This window comes from Octopus bimaculoides, chromosome 28 (assembly GCF_046866305.1).
Source record: "Octopus bimaculoides isolate indiv1 chromosome 28, ASM4686630v1, whole genome shotgun sequence".
NCBI lineage: Eukaryota > Metazoa > Mollusca > Cephalopoda > Octopoda > Octopodidae > Octopus > Octopus bimaculoides.
In genome coordinates this window covers 10,946,093-10,970,591 of record NC_142955.1, presented here as the reverse complement: position 1 = coordinate 10,970,591, position 24,499 = coordinate 10,946,093, and the positions used below count along the sequence as shown (strand labels likewise).

The following is a 24,499-nucleotide window of genomic DNA, read 5'->3' as shown; positions in this document are numbered from 1 at the left end:
ACTTGATACTTGATCAGATGATAACTCGATTGAATTGAAGAAGCACTCATTTGTGAAACTCGGATGACTGACTTGGATATTATAGATGATGTGGCTATTCTTGCTGAGTCTTTTGTTGCTGACTGCTTCACTTATCTCGGCAATGTGGTCCATAATAGGATTAGCTATGAGTGCAAAGTCTTAAAAAGACTTGGACATGTTGTTGGAGTTGTGGACTCACTTGACAAGGAGGTTTGCAACTACTGATGTTTGAGCCAGAGGATAAAATTTCGGGTCTTCAGGTCTCTGGCTCTCTTTGTCTTGTTTTACAATTGCAAGACTTAAACACTGTCCGGGACCTTTAGGGGTCGCTTGAGTTCCTTTGGTACCAGGACACTTCGCAGGATTATGGTTATCATCGGTCGGATTTTGTATCGAACCAACGAATATTCTCAGAAAAATAAGATGCGTCCGGTTATTTAGTATGAATCAGAAGCGTCAACTCAAACTGTTTGGTTATGTTGCTTGATCTTCTGAGTTCGGTTCAGCGTAGCAAGTTCTCTTCTGAGAATCCGGATGGGGTGAATGGTCGGGTTTTTCTGGTGTGCATGATAATGCATATGTCCTCGTTGTTTACTCCAGTATGGGCCCTAGCAAAGGTCAGTGCTTTAACAGGAGCTCCCTTGATATAGAAAAGTAGAAATCTACTATATCAAATTGGATAAACTTAGCTCTACCATAATCACTATTGGCCTTAAACCATGCAGACCTTGTTGGTGTTGCACCGTAGGGCGAGGTTAGAGGCGTTCTAATGCTGTAAGTGATCTTCCTGATGAGCCGTTTGCTCACCTGTCCGATCTCAGACTTCGCCGGGTTTATCAGACTGCATTCAGGGTTAGGGTTAGGGTTAGGGTTATGATCCTTGATCGTTAGTTATGTTAGGACTCTTTCTTCGCTAGTATCTCTACCCTGTCTTCTATGCCTAGTTTAAAAGCTATATCTCTGGCCTCCTGGTTAATACTATCATACACTGGGGGGTGGGGAACCCTCCTGTACTTCTGTGTAATGCTGTTGTTAAAGAGCTGTGCGTATGTGTCACTAAATACTCTATATAAATTTTTGGTTTCCTCGGAGAAGAGAATGATTCTATCAGAAAATTTAAACTTGCAGGTGTCTGTTCTAAGTTTACGTTGGAAAGGGTTCGAGGTGGGATATTAAGTTCAACAGGTCGTTTTCAAACGCCTCTAGTTCCTTGATCTTGGGTGGAAACTTCCTAGATTTAAGCCCCAAATGTTCGGTTTCTGTTGGTAGTTTGGGATGATCAAATGAAAAAGCCTTCCACCTCATCTTCCTGTTCAGTTTAATTATTTTCTCCAGAGTTTGTATCGAGATCGTTCGGTGGTGCTGGAATATTCTTTGTTGAATATCTTTACAAATCTATTTGTAAAGAATATATATATATATATATATATTATATATATACATATATATATATAATATATACCGGAGTAAGCACATGAAATGTGCAACAAGGTGTTATATTTCTGCTGCTTTTAAATAAAGTATATATAATATATATATATATATATATATATATATATATATATATATATATGCAGATAAATAGACCAATTGATTGATTTATTATATAACCTGGAGAGGCTACGTATGGAACAACACAGTAATTAGCAAAGGTGGGCACAGTTAATCGAAAAGTTAATTTTGTTAACCGTTAACCAAAAAGTTAACTTCGATAACCGTTAATTGTTTCCTAATGTAACGGAAGTTATCGATAAACCGTTAACGTTAATTTTTATTATACAAAAGAAAACAAAAATCAGTTTTTGCTCTTAGTGCCAGAACTATAAAATTCGTTAATAGAATTGAAGTTGACTTGAGTTTTAAATGGTCCGATGATGATTTCCAAAATTAACTTAAAAGTTAAATCATTAAAGAAAATGTTTACTTCGTTGATTAACGATTAACGGCTTGATAATTAGCCCAATAGCAAAGTACAAGACCCTTCGATTGCAAGGTGCTGAAAGACAAAATGCTACAACGTGAGTTAGCTACTGTAAACATTTGATGAGAGAAAAAGCAAGAGAGAAAGATACGCATGCGCAGTAAACATTACCCCGTTGTTACCTTTATTTACATCAGAAATATTTCCCGCATAATTTCTCGTAATCACCCAAATTGTAATACTTTTCTCCAACTTCCGCTTACACTAATAATACACATCTCGACCATTAATACTTTTCTCAACCTCCACCCTCTGTCATAACAACACTATCCTTTATCAGACATTTCCGTGAGTATCAAATAATGAAAATATTTAATCTTTTAATACTGTAGACCAGGGGTTCTCAACCATTTTTTTTTTGTCTATTATAGGCCCCTTTAATTACTATTTTTGGGGGTGGACCACCATAGCCGTTCGATGTTTGATAATTAGTTTTATAGATGCTTCTTTCAAAATTCCTATTATGTTTTTTTTTTGCACTTTAACATAGGTAAAACGGTCGAGAAAGAAATCTAGCTGTTTCTTGCATTACGTATTTTTTATAGATGAAACTTGTTTATGATTTGTGCTAGGTTTCGCTGCTATTTCTTGCTATGAAAGTTAACTTTCTTTTGACTTTCCATCGTTACCCCCGTTAGTTTGTTGTGTGTTTTAGTTCTTCAACTACTTAAATGTTCAGAAACCAATACTTTAGTATAATATATCGAATGTTTGTTTTATGGTATGACTACTAATGTGTCTCCCTCCTCCACCCACATTATTTGTTTCCTCATAACTTTGTGGAACCAGAATACCACGAAAGAAACCGAGATTTTTTTAGTGAAATTTTCTGCAAATGCATTTCAAAAGGTGAAGATTACGATTACATTGAAATTTAACATAAAAACAATGGGGGAGTGCGGGTATTTCACACACGTCGACTTTTGTTTCCTTATACGTTTTAATTTTGAATAAAATGTGGCTAATATACAGTTTTAGTTACATATGTACTGGTGGATTAATTGCTTCAAATTTCGGCACAAAGCTGGCATCTTTGAGGGGTTGGGGAAGTCTATTACGTCGACATTAACACTTGGCTGGTTCTATTTTACCGATTCCTGGCCCCCTGTTGGATTTCAGCTTAGAACGCAAAGATCCGGAAGAAATGGTAAGCTTTGTGTCTGAAGTTCAAACTGTTTTGCCAATTGCCTGCCATCTGTATATTTAACAATGAAACCAAAACATACCAGTGAAATACAAAAATTGGCGGAATCCTGTTTTAAGCACGCCATATAATCCCTCATAACTTTTTATTTTTTGGAATTTTCACAAAATTTTTGCGAATTTGTATTCTACATACTGGAATTCATACGACTATGCAAAAACCAAAACAAAAAGAAATTTTGGTTAATATATAGTTTAACACCTGGTCACAAAAACAAACAAAAAAAAAACAGTCTAACAGGTATAAAAAATTGATAGAAAACGAATATAAAAACAAAAATTTGCGCAAACGGAGCGTGGTGGATGGGGGAGAGGGCTTTCATGGAATTCACACGACCCTATTTTTTTCCCTCATAACTTTAAGGAAATTTTAAAGAAATACCTTTCAAACGGCATAGATTATGATTATAAAGAAATTTGTGGGGGAAAAATACACACACACACACATATACATACATATACATATCTTCGTCTTGGTAATTATTTGACGGCAACGATCCGAGAGAGGAAGGTATAACTTGGCTGCCTCTATGAAGAACTTGTGCAACAGATTTCTTCATGTTCAAAAGTTATGAATAATATCTTGCAAGATATTGTTGCAGATATTTTGATCGAATACCTGGCTTTTGGATTAATTCTTTTATGTCTCTCCAAAGTCTTTCAATGTTTTGTGTGTGTATGCTTCTATGTGTGCTATCTCCAAAATCGTTAGAGTGAGGCATTTTCCCATCGGTGTTTCACTGTGGGCATATCACTACGTTTGTTAATACTCCGTGTGAACGAAGGAACTCAACCGACTTTAGATCGTTACGGTGAAAAGTGCTGATGCATTCATAGAAATCAAAATTATAATTTTCACAAATATTGAAATTCCCTGTTCTCCAACACTAGTTTTCAAATGTGATGATATGGAAAATGGAGGGAAGGATAGATTTCAAGTAAACCTCTCCATGGCCTTTCAAACGACATAGATTACGATGATAAAGAAATTTGTGGAATATAAGAAATAAAAAAAAAAGGAAGCCGTGTGTGTGTGTAGGAAAAAATATTTTCTATCAGGAAAGTATGAAAGAGTGAATTTTCCGCCAGTCCTCTTCCCACACTTTGGAAAACATTTTCCCCACAAATTTCTTTATAATCCTAATATATGCTGTTTGAAAGGTGTTTCTGTAAAATTTAATTAATATCCATTTTCCTGAAATCTCTGAAGGAAAAAATCAGATTGTGTGAATTTTCCGAAAGTACCCCCCCCCCCCCCCCCCCCACGTTCGTTTGTGCAAACTTTTGTTTTTGTATTCGTTTTCTACACATTTTTTACACCTATTAAACTGTTTTGTTTTGGTGACCAGGTGCTAAACTAGATCCTGAAATGAGAGAAAAAATTGGATTGTGTGAATTTTCCAACAGTCCTCTCTCCTCACTCCTTCGGAAAACATTTTTCCCACAAATTTCTTTATTATCATAATTTATGTTGTTTATTATCGTAATTTATGTTGTTTGAACATCTAGTGAAGCTAGGATACATTTGTTATAATGTATGGGTCCCTCACAAACTCTCAGAAAAGAATTGCTTGCACTGGTATTCCGTTTTTGATTTGCTTTTGAAACAGAGTGAAAACATGCCTTTCTTTGAAACAACTTGTGACTGGAGATGTAAAATGGATTGTATGTGAAAAAATCCTGGAGTTTACGTAAGGATCCCCCAAAACAGCAACCAAAGATGAATTTTCTTGCTAAAACAGCTATGCTTTGTGTTAGGTTGGATCATAAAGGCATTATTTATTATGAGCTTCACCAACAAAACTAGACCATTAATTCTGATGTGTACTGTTGTCAGCTGACTAATTTGAACCAAAAAAGCATTGGCCACAGCTATGATTTCACTTGGCTTGACTCGTCTTCTCAAGCACAGCATATCACCAAAGGTCTCGATCACTAGTCATTGCCTCTGTAAGGCCCAAAGTTTGAAGGTCATGCTTCACCACTTCGTCCCATGTTTTCCTGAGTCTACCTCTATCACAGGTTCCCTTCACAGTTAGAGATCGGCACTTCTTTACACAGCTGTCCTCATCCATATGTAACACATGACCATACCAGCACAGTTGTCTCTCTTGCACACCACATCTGATGCCTCTTATGCCCAGCTTTTCTCTCAAGATGCTTACACTCTGTCAAACATGCACACTGACATTACACATCCAGAGAAGCATACTAGCTTCATTTCTTTCAAACCTACGCATGACATTGATGGTCACAGCCCATGTTTCACTGCCATTTAGCATAGCTGTTCACACACAGGTATCATGCAGTCTACCTTTCACTTTGAGAGAGCAACCCTTTATTACCAGCAGAGGTAGGAGCTCTCTGAACTTTACCTGATCTATTCTTATTCTTGCAGCTATGCTCTCAGAGCATCCACCTCCACTACTAACTTGGTCACTTAGATAACGGAAGCCATCTACTACCCCTAGCTTACCCCACTGGCAGTTACTGGAGTCTATTTTCTGTACATTTTTTGTGTTTATTGTACCCATGCACCTTCCACACACAAAAACTATACACCCGGTTAACCTTCCTCTGATATTGCTGCTCCTCTTATGTGTCTATAGCTTGCACTGGCTACTTCTTATGGAGTTTCTACCAATGCCTTTTCTACAGATTGAGCAGGGCCATCTACTTGATACAGTAATGCCTCGACATACGAGTTAATTTGTTCTCAGAGACTGCTCATTAAGCAAAAACTTATAAAGCAGAGCAATAATTTCCCATAGTAGCAATGTTATAAATCATAATTTGTTCTCAGGAAAATATTTTACCTTTAAAATTTATAATACTTATAAATAAATGGCAATAAAACAACAGTAGAATCTTATGAATATTTTATGTAAAGTAAAAAGAATGCCAAGATCATATATAATAAAAAGTATTATTATTATTATAATCATTTTCTTCATCACTTTCACTCGCATTATATTCGTGCACACCATCACTTGTAGACGTGATCGCCAATTTGCAAGCACTCATAGACAGACTTGTAGATTTCTTTTTAGAAAACAGGTCTAGAGCTGTTTGCTTAGAAGAAGCATTTTTTCACTATAAATTTCTCAGAAGCATTCGTTATGGTAGTAGAAACTTTTGTGCTTCATTCAAAATTTGGATCTTTTGCTTTAAGCTTTTTATATTTGTTATAAAATAAAACTCGTAAACCCAGTGTCTTTACAAGCTGGTCTTACTGAAGTATTACTGTGAATATATATATACAGGGTGATTCGTAAGTAACTCCCTATTCTAAAATAACTATAATTTATTCAAATGCTGTAATATGTTTCTCAATTTTTGTGTGTATGTTACTTAATGTGTGGCAATTAAATCTATGCTTTTGTTTTCTTTTCAGATCTGTTATATGAATTTGGTTTTTAATCTTGTTAATTTGTTTGAAATTTCAAAGCCCTACAAAAATGGCTGGACGTCTTACTGTACAGGAACGCGCCCAGATAGCTGCACGTTATGAAGTTGGGCGATTCATTGTTCTAGTGCAAAGATGGTGGAGAACCATTAAGGGAAGACATGCTCAAATTGACCCAAAGACAATCAAGAATTGTCATGCAAAACTCATGACTACAGGATCTGTGACTGATACTCAAAGAAGCGGTCGCCCTTCCAAATTCAGAGACCCTGAGGTAGTGCAAGTTGTTCAAAAAATGTTTACCCAGAGCCCGCAAAAGTCAATTCGACAAGCAGCAAGAGAAAGTGGGTTCTTGTTTCCCTGTGTACGTAATGTGCTTAAAAATGAGCTTAAATGGTGTGCTTAGAAGCCACACTACTGCCAAGCACTCTCTGCCAAAAACTGCGACATTCGTATTGAGTTTGGAGAGATGATGTTGGCTTGGTTTAGAGATTGGCCCAATCTCTTAAAAAATATTCTCTGGAGTGATGAAGCTGTATTCCACATAGGTGGGTTTGTAAACCATCATAACTGCCACTGAGCAGGAGAAGATCCTCGTGTTACCAGTGAAAAAATGCAGAATCGACCCAAGATAACGGTATGGTGTGGAATGACTTTGGACAGGATTGTGGGTCCCTTCATCCTTCATGATACCATGAACGCCGAAAGGTACCTCACTATGTTGAGAGATGAAGTTTGGCCAACTATCAGTGCTTGGGACAATATTGAAGATTTAATTTTCATGCAAGATGGTGCTCCTCCACACTTTGCTATTGTTGTTCATGAATGGCTGAATGCCCAATTTCCTGGAAAATGGATGGGTCGTTGTGGTTCACACGAATGGCCAACCAGAAGCCCTGACTTAACACCCTGCGATTTTTTTTCTTTGGGGTTGGTTGAAAGAACAAGTCTACTCAACCAAACCAAGAAATCTGGAAGAACTTGAAGGGAGAATATGTGAAGTTATTAGTTCCATCCCGCAAGAGTTCCTTGTGAAATCAGTTGATGCGGTTCATGGTCGACTTGAAAAGCTGGTGGCGAATGATGGTGCCCATATTGAATTTTAAATAAAAGTCCATGTAATATACTTTCTTCTCATATTCATTAATTGGAGAAATTATACTTCAAAAATATATTATAGTTATTTTAGAATAGGGAGTTACTTTCGGATCACACATACACACACACATATATATAGAGAGAGAGGAAGGGGAAGATATGTCTATAAGATAAATATGTATATGTGTGTATAGATATATATGTATCTACCTATCTATATATAAATAAATGTATTTGTATATGTGTGTGTGTATATATATGTATATATATATGTATATATGTATGTATGTATGTATGTATATATACTTCGTAATAGCATATATATGTACATATATACATGTGTGTATGTGTATGCATACTCTTTTATTCTTTTACTTGTTTGTCATTTTACTGCGGCCATGCTGGAGCACCACCTTTAATCGAGCAAATCGACTCCAGAACTTATTCTTTGTAAGCCTAGTACTTATTCTATCGGTCACTTTTGCCAAACCGCTAAGTTACAGGGACGTAAACACACCAGCATCGGTTGTCAAGTGATGCTGGGGGACAAACACAGACACACAAACATACACACACATATATATATATATACATATATACGACGGGCTTCTTTCAGTTTCTGTCTACCAAATCCACTCACAAGGATTTGGTCGGCCTGACACTGTAGTAGAAGACACTTGCCCAAGGTGCCACGCAGTGGGACTGAACCCGGAACCATGTGTTTGGTAAGCAAGGTACTTACCACACAGCCACTCTTTACGCCTGTATGTATGTATTTGTATGTATGTATGTATTTGTACATGTGTATGTATATACACAAACATGCATTATGTGGGTGATATTTTCAACCAAAATCTTACATCTTATTCTTCAAGTGTTTCAGTTCTGTGTATGTAAATATATTTACTAGATTGCTGACAATTAATAATAGTTTTCCCCATTGTTGATGTGCCATTTTCTATCACTAATAAAACTGTCTGCATTTTTTGCTGACACAGGTATGCTTGTATGTGTAAATACATAAACGATAATTTAAATAGAGAGGTACAATCGACAATCCAATTATTTATTTATATTATAATATAGCATAATATTCTATGAATATAAAGAATAAAAATGTTTAGAATGGTACAACAATGCACTATAAAACAAAAAATGGACTATATACCTGTTGTAATTTGGTTATCTATAGTCCGATGATATTTCGGAATTAGAATTCCTTCTTCAGATCTTCTTAGCTGGAGTCTCTGCTATAAACAATATTACATATATATATATATATATATATGTAATGTTATATATATATATACAATATAGAGTTTATAGCTGAGACTCCAGCTAAGAAGATCTGAAGAAGGAATTGTAATTCTGAAATATCATCAGACTATAGATAACCAAATTACAATAGGTGTATAGTCCATTTTTTGTTTTATAGGGCATTGTTGTACCATTCTAAATTCTTTATTCTTTACAAACAATACACAATGCTTCAAGCAAACTACAATACTCTCCTATCACTATGAATATAATATAATATAATATAACATTAAAAAAATTCATTATAAAACCAAAATAGCCAACAATTTTCACAGGTGTTACATTCCCCCCCTCCCGCGATAGGTAAAAATCCACGAAGTAGAAACAGTACTGTGTTGTATATTTTTTTTAATTATTTTTATAATTTGTATATGTTTATTTTATTATGAATGCAAAACAACGCCACAGAGAAATCGATGTAAGCTTAAATAATAAACTGCGATAGGTGAACCGCGATATTGCAAGGGGTTACTGCATATGAAAAGGATGCATACTCAAAGCCGTGCATTTCAATGCATAAGACCACCTCGGGATGGACGCAGGATGGCCACCAGTAACACCTACCCAGATATGGCATCCATGTTCCTATTAAATTGAATTCTTTAATATTGCAGTCCCACAAAAGAAAGTGGCAACCATCAATTACATTGACATTGAGGTTGCAGATATAACAACAGCCATAGATGAGATGAGCTCAAGCTCAGCAACTGGTCCCAATCGCTTCCCAGCTATTCTCCTGAACTTATGTTAGCAGGCTTTAGTGAAACCACTTTAGATACTTTTCTAGAGTTTCCTTGCAAGTGGTAAACTTCCTAAGAACGAAAAGAAGGCATTATATGCCCTATCCACAAAGGCAGAGGCCAGAAACTACAGGCTGTTCTCTCTGACTTCACATATCAGTAAAGTCATGGAACGAATCATTAGAAAGAAACTGATAATTTCCTAGAAGAAAATTGCTTACTAAACAGCATGGCTCTCATCTAGGAAGAAGCTGCCTTCCAAAGCTCTTACAGCACTATGAATGGGTTTTCAAACAGCTACTTGATCATGCAGATGTCAGTGTGATATATCTTGACTTCGCAAAGGTTTTTGATGAGTTAGATCGTGGCATGATATGTCAGAAGTAGTGAGTCCTTTGCATTGCTGGTAAACTGGGGGAGTGGCTGCATGGCTTCCTTAAAGACAGAAGTCAGGCAGCTGCACCCAGTGTTGCCCTTTCTGAGGATACTCAAATTCTAAGTGATGTCCCCTAGGGAACTGTCTTGGGGCCATTACTGTTTATAATAGCCCTCTTAGACATGTCCATGGTCATTTGGTTAGCCATTGTCACTAGCTATGCTGATGATACAAAATTATCACAGGCAATAAAAAATCCAGATGACATCACAAGCTTACAGCAAGACCTGAATGCAATATACAAGCGGGCTGAAGTAAACAATATGCAGTTTAATGCTGGAAAATTTCAAGCATTGCACTATCAACTCACAAGTACACTGCAGCCTGCATATACAGGACCTGAAGGCACCACAACCACAATCCCAGAGTCACAGGCAGTGAAAGATTTGGGGATCAGTATGTGCAATGATACATCATTTCATATGCATGTTACCAAGACAGCTGGAAAGTGCAGACAACTGGCAGGATGGATGCTAAGGTACTTCAAGACGAGACCAAGAGGTTATGCTGACCCTGTGGAGGACCTTTGTTCTCAGCCACCTGGACTACTGCTGTCAGCCGTAGTCACCACATAGTGCCAAACTAACAGCAGAGTTTGAAGCAGTCCAACATCACTACACTAAAAAGATGGCAACAGTGCAGCAGATGAGCTACGAGGAGAGGCTGAAAAAACTACGACTTCACTCAGGAGTTTTGCATGTGATAGCTGTGATAAAATGAAAGTAAACATTTCAAGACAAGGTTTGAAACAAAATGAAAGCAATGTGTGAGAATTAATACACATACAAAGAGAGTGAGTGTCAAAGATTACAGTAAATGTATAGGGGAAGATAGATTGATGGTGATAGAGTGGGAGAGTCGTCAATCTAAAAGTTGAGTTATTTTGCTGAGAAAATTATATATTTTCTATTATCATTTGTGAATGACATTGTCTGTGAGATGCAGAATTCAAAAATCAGATTCGTATTTAAGGATGCACCATTTCAGAATCCTTTTTTTTTTTTTAAGCTAAATACACATACATAACAACATTCACTTGCATTTGTTGAGTATATATATATATATATATATATATATATATGTATATGTACATACACATATGCACATACATACATTCGTATACAAGGGGGTACTGTATTTAAGGGCATTGCGAAAAGGTAGAGCAGTTACCTTTACAGGGGAGGTAGGACGACTGTTTAGAAGAAGATATGCAAAAATATCGTGATGGTATGAAATATATCTTTCTCTTTTTTGCAGATTTAACGCATGATGGCAGCTCCTACAGTGTATTTTGGTAAAATTGAAGCGCGAGCGGTCATGAAGTTCCTCTTTTTGCAAGGCAAAGGAGCAGCAGAAATCCATGGCGAGATGAAGAAAGTCTTGAAGGAGGGCTGCCCATCTTACTCCACAGTGAAAATCTGGGTGTCAAGGTTTCGGACTGGTCATTTTGAAGTCACAGATGAACCGAGGTCAGGACGGCCAACTTCTGCGACGACAGAGGACAAAGCGGACATTGTGCATTTCATGATTCTGAAGGACCGTTGGATTTCAGCTAAAGTCATAGCTGAGACACTGGGGATTTCCCGCGAAAGAGTTGGCCACATCATCCACAACATTCTGGACATGAGACAGCATTCTGCAAAATGGGTGCCAAATAGCAAAACTGAAGGACCTCTGGAAGAAGTGTGTGAATCTGAGAAGGGAATATGTTCAATAAAATCATAATTAACTGATCCTCCTGTATTTTGTTTTACGCAAAACCAGGAACTTTTCAGCACCCCCTTGTATATACATACATGCACACACACATAATGTATATACGCATTAAGGTTGTTGAATATGTAAGCAACAACCTGTGGTACAAAAGAGAAAGACCACTTAGAAACAGCATGCTGCACACCCTAAAAGTCTATAAAAATTCTAAACTAAGGTATTCTATTGATTATAAAATGCTATAAAGTAGTAATTCTTTTTAATTAGTTTTATTAATCACAGGTTCCCTGATTGTCTCTTAAAGTATTTATTTACACAAAATGTGTGGAATCTGAATGTCTACAAAATTCTAAGATGTGCTGTTTATATTTTTATAGAATATACCATAAAATTTTAATTCATAGTCATTTCTCTAAAATCATCATCTATTTATAAATTCAGGGGAACGTAGCATATCGTTTTCTATGTGATCCCTTCTGTTTTGTATATAACTACACTTTGGTGCCTTACCCCTGATTTTGTTCCTCATACCACTCTTTAAAACACCATATTTTTAAATAACATTTTGTAGAAATAGATATTCATGGATGTAGAGTAGATATTATTCTTTTATCTGTTTCAGTCATTTGACCATGGCCATGCTGGAGCACCACCTTAAAGGGTGTTAGTCGAAGAAATCGACCCCTAGATTTATTCTTTGTAAGCCTAGTACTTATTCTATCAGTCTCTTTTGCCAAACTGCTTAGTTACGGGGGACATAAATATGCCAGCATCAGTTATCAAGTGATGGCAGGGCTGTGGCAAGGTAAGGACAGATTCCGGAGTACCGAGAAAATTGTGTATAAATATATCAAATTAAGAATTCTACGAGGTATAGTACAACGCAAAATACCAAACGGAACCTCACCTCTTATATCTCATCTTTCTTCCTCCTTTAACTTCTATGTGATATAATTCTTGGGAGAGAATACATTTGCGGCTGAAGATAGCTTTATACTGTCAATTATACACTGATGTAACAACTATAAAGCTTGAAACACATGTACCGCAGAATCCTTTGTGTTTTTGTTTTTATTTTTGCATTTACAATTTATATATATATTTTAATATTTTGCACTAATGGGTATATGTCATTTAGGGAGTTGAAGTGTTGAGTAGAGCACTGGCACAGTTTGGGTGACTTGGTGTCATCCGCAATCGGGGTATATTTCAGTTGGATCTACTTCAGGAACTCCGCAGTGTTGGTTGAGATAATAATAATAATTTCTTAAGTAATGAGAAAATGGATTTGGTATTAATCTTTACTTTGTACTGTTCCTTATGAGTGTGACATCGTTGAACATGTGTTGCATCAATTTTGTAGTTTGGCTCTCATCAGGTACATCTATACATAAAGTCATGTCTTGCTAAAGATCCTGAGTTTTCGCTGTCGTGTTGTTATGTGCCCGTCTGGTTAGGGAATGAAACATTGCTACAGTTTTCAATTACTATTATCTTTCTTCAATAAGAGTTGCAAACACTAGGGATGTACCTGATGAGACCCAGACTGCAAAATTAATGCAACATAACATGTTGAACAGAGTTCTGTGCATAAAGGACTGTAGCAGGATGGGTCGAAACGGTCGTTGTACAAAATTAAGATTTATAACAAATCCATCTTCTCATTATTTATCATCGTCATCATCATCGTTTAACGTCTGCTTTCCATGCTAGTATGGGTTGGACGATTTGACTGAGGACTGGTGAAACCAGATGGCAACACCAGGCTCCAGTATATATATATATGTACAATGAGCTTCTTTCAGTTTCCAGCTACCAAATCCACTCAAGGCTTTGGTTAGCCTGTGGCTATAGTAGAAGACACTTGTCCAAGGTGCTACACAGTGGGACTGAACCTGGAACCATGTGGTTGGGAAACAAGCTTCTTGCCACACAGCCTGTGCCTATATTATTGGTATTTTGATATTTCAAACATAAATCTTTAAAACTTATGTGAGAAATGTTAAAGTCACAGAAATTGATAACAAAGGTTATTAGAAATTCCTCCAAATATTTTTTTCTTAAATTTTACCAACTTCATCTTACTCTACACCCACAATAACCGTATCTCTGCAAAATTTAATGCAACAAAATGCATTCTTCCGGAAAGTTATGATAAAATAGTCTCGCATGGGGTACTAAATTGTAGTTATATCTCATCGTCTGTGTGCAGCCACCTCTCTTTTGTCCTGGAGGTCATTGCTTGTGTGCATATTCAGCACCTTTACCGTATTCCTGTGTGTGTAAAGACCATAACTTCTATTATTGTTGCTGCCAGGAAGGTGAAGGTTGGCAACGAGTATAACAATGAATTCAGTGTACAGTTAGGAGTTCACCAAAGATCATTTCTCAGCCCCCTCTTGTTTATTTTAGTCATTCAGAGCTTAACAGAGAAATTCAAGACTGGCTACCCCTAGCTAATGACCTTGTTCTTATCAGCTGAAGCACTATCTGACGTAGAGAAGACATTTCAAATGTAGAAGCAAGGCCTGGAATCAAAGGGCGTTAGAGTTAATTTAGCAAAAACCAAAGTCCTAGTAAGTAGGGAGATGGACCTGTTCAATATGTCAGATGGGTGTTGGTAGAAATTCCATACGTTATATTCAGTGTAAGCTTTGAACACATAAGAGGTGTAGCAGTATCGAGGAGGTTAACAAAGAATAGTCTTTGTGTGTGGCACATGTGCGGGTGCAATAAGCACCAAAAATGTGCAGACAATAGACGCCCTCAAATGTTCAGGGGGATCATTAGAAGAAGTAGACAGTTTTCATTACCTAGGCAATCAAGTTAGCAGTGGTGGGTGAAATTCTGAAAGTGTAGTTGCCAGAATAGAAACAGGCTGGGCAAAGATCGGAGAGCTTCTACTTTTGTTGGTAACTAAGGACCTCTTCCTCAGAGTGAAAGGCAGATTGTATGATGCCTGTGTACATACAACTATGCTACATAGCAGTGAAATATAGGCTTTGATTACAGAAGACTTGTGAAGGCTTAAAAGAAATGAAGTTAGCATGCTCTGCTGGACGGGTAATGTCAGTGTGCCTGTATGACAGTATGTAAATGATTTAAGAGGAAAACTGGGTGTAAGTAGGCATCAGATGTGTGCAAGAGAGAAGACTACACTGGTCTGGTCATGTGATGTGCATGGATGAGGACAGCTGCATAAAGAAGTGCTGAGCTCTAACTGTGGAGGGTACCCAGGAAGACAGACAAAGTGGTGAGAAAAGATCTTTGGATGCTGAACCTCACTGATGAAATGACAAGGGACCAGAAGATGTGATTTGCTGTACTTGAGAAGCTAAGTAAAATCACTGTCATCCATACATACATGCTTGTCCATTACAGGTGCTGGTGCTACATAAGATGCACATGTGCTGGTGCTGTGTAAATGCACCCATGCTGGTGATACATGAAAAGCACCCAGCACATATTGTAAAGTGGTTGGCATTAGGAAGGGCATCAGGCCATAGAAACCATCCCACAATGGACAATTGGAGTCTGGAGAGGTCCTGTAAAAAATCCTACCTGTACCAGCATAGAAGACAACTTTCAAATGATGATGATTTAATGATTGAAACATTTAAAAGTTAATATGAAGTAAATAAGCTTTAAAGTGGAGAAGAGATATTAGTTAAAGGGCCATGTATAGGGTTAACAGGAAGTGGGGTTTTGGTATAGAGCTCCCTAAATATGAAACGTAAAACATGTGGAAGTTGGGTACAGTGCTTATTTGCATTGAAGGGTACAAAACGAAATTTCTGTGACATAAAACACAGAAATATTTTTTTAAATGGAAATTGAAGAACAAATGAAACAAACTAATTTTTCCTTTCTTTCCCATGAGGTATAGAGCTTCTGTTCCAAAATTCTGATTGCCAGGATTGGTAAACACAAATACAAAGCATTGTCATCATATTTAAAGTGAAATTAATTGAAATTTATATACATACATCCACGAAGGTTTAGTATTAAATAATGAGACTAATAATGCATAATTCATTTTACACAAAAATATATGAAAAATTGACAAAATAATAGCATTTAACTCTTTAGCATTCAGACTATTTTTTCAAAAGTAAGGCTTATTTATTCAAGACCCACCCTATGTCAGTGAAACTGAGTTCTAAAAGTACTGTGTCCCACCCACACTTAACAAAGAAACTTTTCATATGCTCTACCACAACAAACCAAACTACATCTCTGCATCTCTTCCTCACGTTTCCGTTTCATGCATTATGCTTACCTCTCATGCCTCAATCCTATCCTCTTGGCCCTGTGCCACTGTATCATTGCTCTCCACTAGCCCCAGACCTTTGTGTTCCTCCCACATGCCCTGTTTCACTGTATTATTGCTATCTGCTAGCCCCCGACTTGTGTGTTCCACCCACACGTAACAAGAAAGCTTTTCACTTTTTCTCTTTTTTGGTTGCCTTTTCTTTATTCATCAATGTTTATGTTTGATTGATCTGTCATAATAGTCATAAGATCTGTGAAAAACATCTTATTTTGATCATAAAGTAGCGTAATCAGGGTTAACCTTGGGCTAAATAGCAACTGTGAACCATCTAGGAGCTCTATGTAGCTGCACAACATAATAAAAATAGCAGCTACATTTCCCTCAAATTCATTTCATTCTTAAAAATTGAGATCTATATTGGACAATATAGTCCTAGATATATATAGTACTAATGAAAAAGATAGGAAATTCATGGATGGAATGTCTTTAATCATATTTACTCAGTCAAAGCTGACCTGGGACTAAATAACCATGTCAAGTTATATTTCTGGAGAGAGAAGGTTTTTGTCTACTATTTTGTAGTTTGATATACATATAATCTTAACACAATGTGAAGGTGTAGCTATAGTTAGCAAATATGTATGCTTCGCACAAAATTCTGCTATGTAAATTTTAGTAAATTAAAATGTTCAGTTGTTAAGGTAAATATTTGTTTCTGCAATTAATCTCTATAGAAATGTAAATTTTCTATTGTTGAATCTCTCTGTTTTAAGTAGTCTGTATATTTTAACTGGTGTTTCTTTATTATTTCAGAATATCAGATGACATTAGCATAGCAAAAGATGCATCATCAATTTATTATCCTTTATAGACTCTAGAACAGATATTTAAGCCTCTTTTAATAAATTCATGGTAGAATTCCTGTGAAATATTTGCTTTGAACTGAGACTGTTAGCAAAATTTCTGTGTTGTAATCTGGAGTGTGTACAAAATGAGTTTGTGTGCTAATTAAACGTGGATAAATTTTCATTTGAACTGTTAGATGAAGATAACGATGGATAGAAATACAGCAGATGAAAAATTTGGTAAGGAATAAACTTTGCAAACAAAAACAAAAAATATATAGAAATATTTTAATTTGAGAAGAAAAATATTGCAAAAATGTCAGAAACCTAAGGAACTGAGTTTTTCCTGAAGATATGTCTCAAGATACAAGAAAACCATATCAATGTGAATTCTGTAAAAATCATTCTCTAGAAATGATACCCTAACTAGACACAAACGTATTCATACGGGAGACAAGCCATATCGCTGTGATATCTGTGATAAACCATGCTCTCAGATTGATAACCTAACTATACACAAACGTATTCATACAGGAGAGAAGCCACATCACTATGATATTTGTGGTAAATCATTCTCTTTAACTCAACACAAACATATACATACTGGAAAGAAGCCATATCACTGTAACATTTGTGGTAAATCATTCATTCAAGGTCATAACTACACACAAACGAATTCATGCAGGAGAGAAACCATATCATTGTGATATGTGTGGTAAATCATTCACTAAAGGTACTGACTTAACTAGACACAAACGAATCCATACGGGAGAGAAGCCATATCACTAATATCTGTAGTAAATCATTCTGTGGAAATGATGAGTTAACTGCATACAAACGGATTGATACAGGAGAGAATCCATTTCAGTGTGATAACTGAGGTAAATCATTCTCTCAAAATACTTCCTTAACTTTTCACAAACGGATTGATACAGGAGAGAAGGCATATCGCTGTGATATCTGTGGTAAATCATTCTCTCAAAATATTCATTTAACAGTCCACAAACGCATTCATATTAGAGAGGAAGCATATCGGTATAACATCTGTGGTAAATTATGTTTTGAAAAAGTTTCATTAACAGTACACAAACGTATTCGCAATGGAGAGAAGCCATGTCAGTATGTTGGATCTTGCAGACATGAAGTGGATTCGATCCACCATAGCCAAATTTAAATTAATAGTTCAACTGAACTTTTCTCACGGTGGAACAATGGTTTTTCTCTGACAGCAGTTTTACATTCGCCAGATGCCTTTAGCTAGGCCCGATATAATGTCTTCACCACTTGACCCTTTCTAACCTCTTCTAATCCACCAAAAGCTAGAACAGAGATAACAAGACCACCAACTAAATCTATTGTTCTCAACGATATGTCTATCCTTCTGGATAGTTATAAAAGCAAGAACCCACAAGCAAAAGACAGTTCAGTCACTCAACGAGTTAGTCACTTCGGTGACAACTTAGGGAAAACGAAGTCTGACTGACCTGTTAGAACAACTATGGTATCTTACCAAAGAAGCAGTTGTTTCATCTCACACTCTCTCACTCTTACTAACTCTAATTCTGTTCTCTGACATCATTCTATCACTATCTGTGGCTTACTGCTGAGAGAACACAAACTATACATCTATCTTTACTTCGCATGCTCTCAGATCTTATAACCTGCCCGTCGAGGTAAGGTATTGTATAATGTAACGGTAAATAAATACTTTCTTAAAACTTCATGCATTGTTCATCTTCAACAATTTACAACAAAACCGTTTCACAAATTTTTATTCTTATAACTGATGACCCCGACGTTTCATATTACTGTTTTCTAATTAATATCACCTGTTACAAATGCATTATCTGTTGTAAATCATTCTCTGTAAGTAATAGCTTAAAAATACATAAACGTATTCATATAGGAGAGAAACCATATCAATGCAATACCTGTAGTAAATCATTCCCGGTAAGTTGAAGCTTAACAGTGCATAAACGTATTCATACAGGAGAGAGACCATATCAGTGCAATATCTATAGTAAATCATTCTCTGTAAGTTGCAGCTTAAAATCACATAAACGTATACATACAGGAGAGAAACCATATAAATGTGATATTTGTAGCAGACCATTTTCTCGACTTGGTAATTTAAGAGTACACAAGAGTACACAAACGTATTCACACAAATACACAAGACTCTCTGCATTCAATAAAACAGTGAACCGCAATGTGCTTGCAGTGTCAGTACTCGTACCAACATTTGCGCTGCTTGACTGGATGCTTGATGAGATCAGAGCCATTGATGTGAAAACCCGAAAAATACTAACAAGCACACATAATTTCCACATAAACAATGACATTGATCGCCTCTACCTAAAACGAAAACTTGGCAGTAGATGTTTAACATCGATCCAAAATGCCTTTGAATGTCGTATCATATCCCTTCGGCAACATCTTTTAACCACCAAGTGTCGAAGTGCATCCCTTGACCAAGTTTCCATACATGATTCTGTTAGCATCATAAGACTTAGAAGGCAGCTCCTTGAGCAACATTCCTTGTCTGATAACCTAGAATACATGCCCAACGAAGTCACACGATTCTACTGCAACGTATCATCAGATGAAAGGATGAGCCTTTATGAGCAGAAGACTATGCATGGATATGTTAATAGAAAGCTCCGAGATGATAGTAACATTGATCATCAAAGCAGTCTATCATGGACTAATAGCCAGATTACTACCTCCCACCTCGAAGAGTATGTGTTTGCAGTCCAGGGACAAGAAATATCAACCAAATACCTGATGCACAAAAGGGATAGAGATGCAGGAAAAGCAATCAAATGTGACAACAGATGCAGACTTCGTCGAGTTCACACTGAAGATATCACCCACATCATAAGCAGTTGTCCGAAAATGTCATCACAGTATTATCTACCGATGAGACTCTCAAGGACACTCTATAATGAAATCCATCGGAAGGAAAACCCCAAGGACAAAGAAATAAGAACCCGCAGTAAAAAGGGGTACTGGTGGAATGTCCCAGTGAAGACCTCAATAAAATGTAAGCACAACAAACCTGATATAATGATTTGGGATGGAGAAGAGAAACTGTAGAGTTGTGGAAATTAGCTCCCCAGCGGATGACCTGTTCACTATAGGTTTCTAAATAAACAGAAACATCTAATTTCATTGTAGGTTTCTAAATAAACAGAAATACCTAATAAAATCAACATGTATCCTCTTACTGTTTCTTTTGTCTCTTCATTGATTGTTTTTTAAAATTTGTTATATTGATATATTTGTCTGCATGTGTTTACTTCATGCGTAAATCAGTATTATGTATACCTGTCATGTAGCTGTGTACATCTGTAGTTAGTGGTTAAATGTGTATCATGGTAAATAGATGCCTTTTAAGTAAACAAATGAGTGAATCGATTCATAATTAAAAATAATTTATTCACTGGACTTAATTTGTCGTTGGTACACATAATTCTTCACTACATGCAAAATGTTGACAACTGCTACGAGTTGCTAGAAATAGAAACAGGGTACATCTGTGGAAATGATATGTCAGAAATTCATATATGTTTGTGTGTGTGTGTGTACGTAGTTTATCTGAGACAGTAGTCTACCGTGGAACTTCAAACATTGCTCTGGTCTCTGCTGTCGCCAAAACCTGTTGTGTCGTAGAGCTTCCTCGTTTGGCTGCTGGGGCCTTCTCTCCCATCTGTCTGTTGACAACCGGTATTTATAATAATAGTGGCAGCTAGAAGGACAGACATACTGCAGCAGAGTTTGTACCTAAATAGGTCAGCTCCTGTCCATTTGAACTTCGCCTGACATGGCTGAGGTCGTAGGTCAAAGGAAGATGACCAAATCACTTTTTGACAGGACAAAAAGAAAACCTGTTTTCGCGCTTGTTGATCGTAATGGTTTCGACGACCGAGGATTCTTAGATTCGGTTTCGAATCTAGGCTTGGAGAAGCAAGTGTTAATTTTTCCACATCATTAATAAGTGCATGTGTGTGTGTGTGAAAAGGGGCGTCTGTCTCCATAAACTCCAAAGTTGAGTAACGTTTTCATGTTTGGATTTGTAAACTACGATAAGAATAACACTGGTCAACAAAGAATTTGTTCCAAGGAAAAGAATACCTGTTATCTTATATGTTTTTGCGTGCGGAATTCAAAAATAACGTCAAATTATCTGTATCACCCACAGTTTCTCTGTTCCACGCGATATCCCTCTCAGTTCCTGTTACGTGGGCTAGATTTCAGTTAAGCTGTCGAAATGTGAAGCTAACGGTTTAAGAGATACTCCTAATTTAAATGTTTAGGAACAGAATTAACCTAGTGAAATCATAAATCATATTTGAGTCAATGTGTCCCAAAAATATGTGAAATGAAAAATATTCCTGTTCCGGGAATTTTCGCGTTTTTACGCAACTTTTCAAACAGCCGGGCAACACTGAAAACCAACTATATAAATTGGCATGTACACTGAATTTAACTGACTAACTGGCGGCCGGTAAGATTTCTTTGATTAATTAGTTTTTGTATTTTGGTTCGCGTAACAGAAAGAAATTGGTAAATTTTTGCAAATGCACCCCCACAAAAAAGAAAACTCGGATTTTTCGAGTGGAATCATCTATCCTGACCTCCTAATGTTCTGCAAATCCCTTATTTTGGCTCTGAAAAAAACGTGTGTGGGGTGGGGACCGTAACACCCCGCTCCCCAGAATTATTGGAATTTTCTGTTTTTCGTTGAAGGAATTACGGTGACCTTCTAATTTTCCACAAAATACATTTTTTTTTTGTCCGGAAAAGGGTGTGGAGTGGAACCCTCGGAAATTTCAAACCACTCCCCATTTTCACGGGGATTTTTTTTTTTTTTTGTGCTGTTTCTTAATATATGCTACAAAATACTTCTTTTTGTCCGAAAAACGGGAGTGGGGGTGGAACACTCGGAAATTTCACCCCCACCCCCATTTTCACGGGGAGAACTTTTTTGCTGTTTCTTTACCCATATTTTTAGATAACATTTTGTAGAAGTACATTATCGAGAGTGTGGATTACATAAGATTGAAAATTCAAACAAGTTTGAAAAGAATAAGTGAAAATGCTAAGGTTATAGAAATTAGTGGTAACGAAGTTTGGGCAGGAGAGATTAAAGAATGATACAAAATTCTTCTGAAAAAAACGTTAGTGTTTGTGTGAAACAAGTAAAAGTATAATATCAAAATAAAATATCTTTCTAATACCTTTTAAAATCACTGGATATATTAATCCCAGATTGCAGAACAGATTTGAAATGGTATCGAGTGTTTCAGACAAAAAAAAAAAAAAAAATCACTTTCCCTTGGCAAATTTTCCCGCCGAAACTCTAATCGGGTAACTAATGCGTTTCATTTTTGTGTGTGGGAGAGGGAGGGTGAGAGAGAGAGAGTGAGTGAAGGTGTGTGTTGTCATGTATGTATTTTTTGCATGTATGTGTAAGTGGCTCTCTCTTAATATGCATGTATTGATGTTTATAAACAACATTTTTTGTTTTCCTTAGGGGTACATAAGCAGAAAGATTTGCTTTTGCACCCCACTTTTTCGGACAAAAAAAAAAGGTTTCGTGGCACATTAGAAGGTCACCGTAATTCATTCAGCGAAAAAAGAAATTTTGCAATAATTTCGGGGTGGGTGGTTCCGGTTCCGCCCTCACTTTTTTCCAAACCAGCATAAAGAGTTTGCGGCACATAAGGAGATCAGGGTAGTTGATTCTACACAAAAAAATCCGAGATTATTTTGTTTGTTTTTTTTCTCTTAGTGAAAAGTATGGGGTGGACTTGTAAAAATTTACCAAAAAATTATATTCAGATTGTCGAAAATGCAACTTCAGAGGAAGAAATTTTCACATTTTATTTATTACGTCAACATTTCCCGTTTGAAATATCTGAAGCAAACGACGTGCAGCCACCTTTGCATGAAACAGCCTGGTTACATTGTCAGTGGAGACGCAATGGCCCAGTAGTTAGGGCAGCGGACTCGCGGTCATAGGATCGCGGTTTCGATTCCCAGACCGGGCGTTGTGAGCGTTTATTGAGCGAAAACACCTAAAGCTTCACGAGGCTCCGGCAAGGGATGGTGGCGAACCCTGCTGTACTCTTTCACCACAACTTTCTCTCACTCTTACTTCCTGTTTCTGTTGTGCCTGTAATTCAAAGGGTCAGCCTTGTCACACTGTGTCACGCTGAATAACCCCGAGAACTACGTTAAGGGTACACGTGTGTGTGGAGTGCTCAGCCACTTGCACGTTAATTTCACGAGCAGGCTGTTCCGTTGATCGGATCAACTGGAACCCTCGACGTCGTAAGCGACGGAATGCCAACAACATTGTCAGTATCTTGGACCTATTCTCTGTACATAACACATTCATAAGTTGATGGACAAAGGTTTTTCAATCGATTCTTTATATTTGTTTTCATGTGTTCCATAATTTTGTTTAGATCTGTGTTTACATTTCATTTTTGCCACTCCAGGCTGCCAGAAAGTTATGTAGGTCAGGTAATCTGATTTCATGGTAGTTGGGAATGTTTGTAACTCTATCTAAATGATGGATTTACATGTAGCATACGCCCAGTCTATCACTCTGTATTTTATCATCATAATATACATGTGTGTGTGTGTAAAGATATATATATATTCATTTAAAATGCAGAGATGCCTATAATAGGACATCTACTCGCTAGAAATAGCAGCAAAAGACTATATACCACAAAATTAGGGATAATTTCGAAAGGAAATGAAAAATAAAAACTTTTACCAATCTATATTCTGTACCATGGTTTCAAGTCAATTTTAGTAAGATAAAAATTATATATCTTAACAAGGTCGGACTATCATCAGCAGAAATGACCAGACACGAACCATGCTGCTTATTGACTCGTGCTTCATATGTTGTCTGGTCATTTCTGCTGATGATAGTCCTACCTTGTTAAGATATATAATTTTTATCTTACTAAAATTGACTTGAAACCATGGTACAGAATATAGATTGGTAAACGTTTTTATTTTTCATTTCCTTTCAAAATTATCCCTAATTTTTGTGGTATATAGTCTTTTGCTGCTATTTCTAGCGAGTAGATGTCCTATTATAGGCATCTCTGCATTTTAAATGAATAATACATAGTCTATTGACTGTTTTTTTTACTCTCGCTAGACCACTGGTGGTAAATAAAATTTCTAAAATTTTTTTTGCTACCCTATAATTTATTAATAATGATATATATATATATATATACAAGGTGATTTAAAAGTCGCCATACATGGGAACAATTTATCTTTTTGTAAGAAACAGTTTATAAGAAAAGGTTTTTTATTTATTTAACAGGTTCTATATGGTTACCATTGTTTTGAATACACATTGCAATACGTTTACCCCACTCATTGTAAACTCGTAATAGCACATCTGGTGATACGTGTGCAAATGAGTTGGTGAT

The 24,499-nt window shown here is 36.6% G+C and overlaps 1 protein-coding gene across 6 annotated transcripts; it reads left to right on the top strand.

Moving 5' to 3' along the window:
• Positions 1 to 1,603: 1,603 nt before the first annotated feature.
• LOC106878562 (protein GVQW3-like) lies at positions 1,604 to 20,259 on the top strand. Of its 6 annotated transcripts, none has more exons than XM_089344828.1 (3): positions 1,809 to 2,290; positions 6,600 to 7,729; positions 11,460 to 12,968. In XM_089344828.1, the coding sequence occupies exon 3, from the start codon at positions 11,469 to 11,471 to the stop codon at positions 11,925 to 11,927; it is 459 nt and encodes a 152-aa protein (XP_089200954.1). In that variant the 5' UTR covers positions 1,809 to 2,290; positions 6,600 to 7,729; positions 11,460 to 11,468; the 3' UTR covers positions 11,928 to 12,968. The 6 variants fall into 6 exon arrangements, with proteins under 6 accessions (XP_052833275.2, XP_089200954.1, XP_089200951.1 ...); XM_089344825.1 differs by having other exon boundaries at positions 1,809 to 3,149; XM_052977315.2 differs by lacking the exons at positions 6,600 to 7,729; positions 11,460 to 12,968 and adding an exon at positions 17,002 to 20,259 and having other exon boundaries at positions 1,604 to 2,290.
• Positions 20,260 to 24,499: the final 4,240 nt, after the last annotated feature.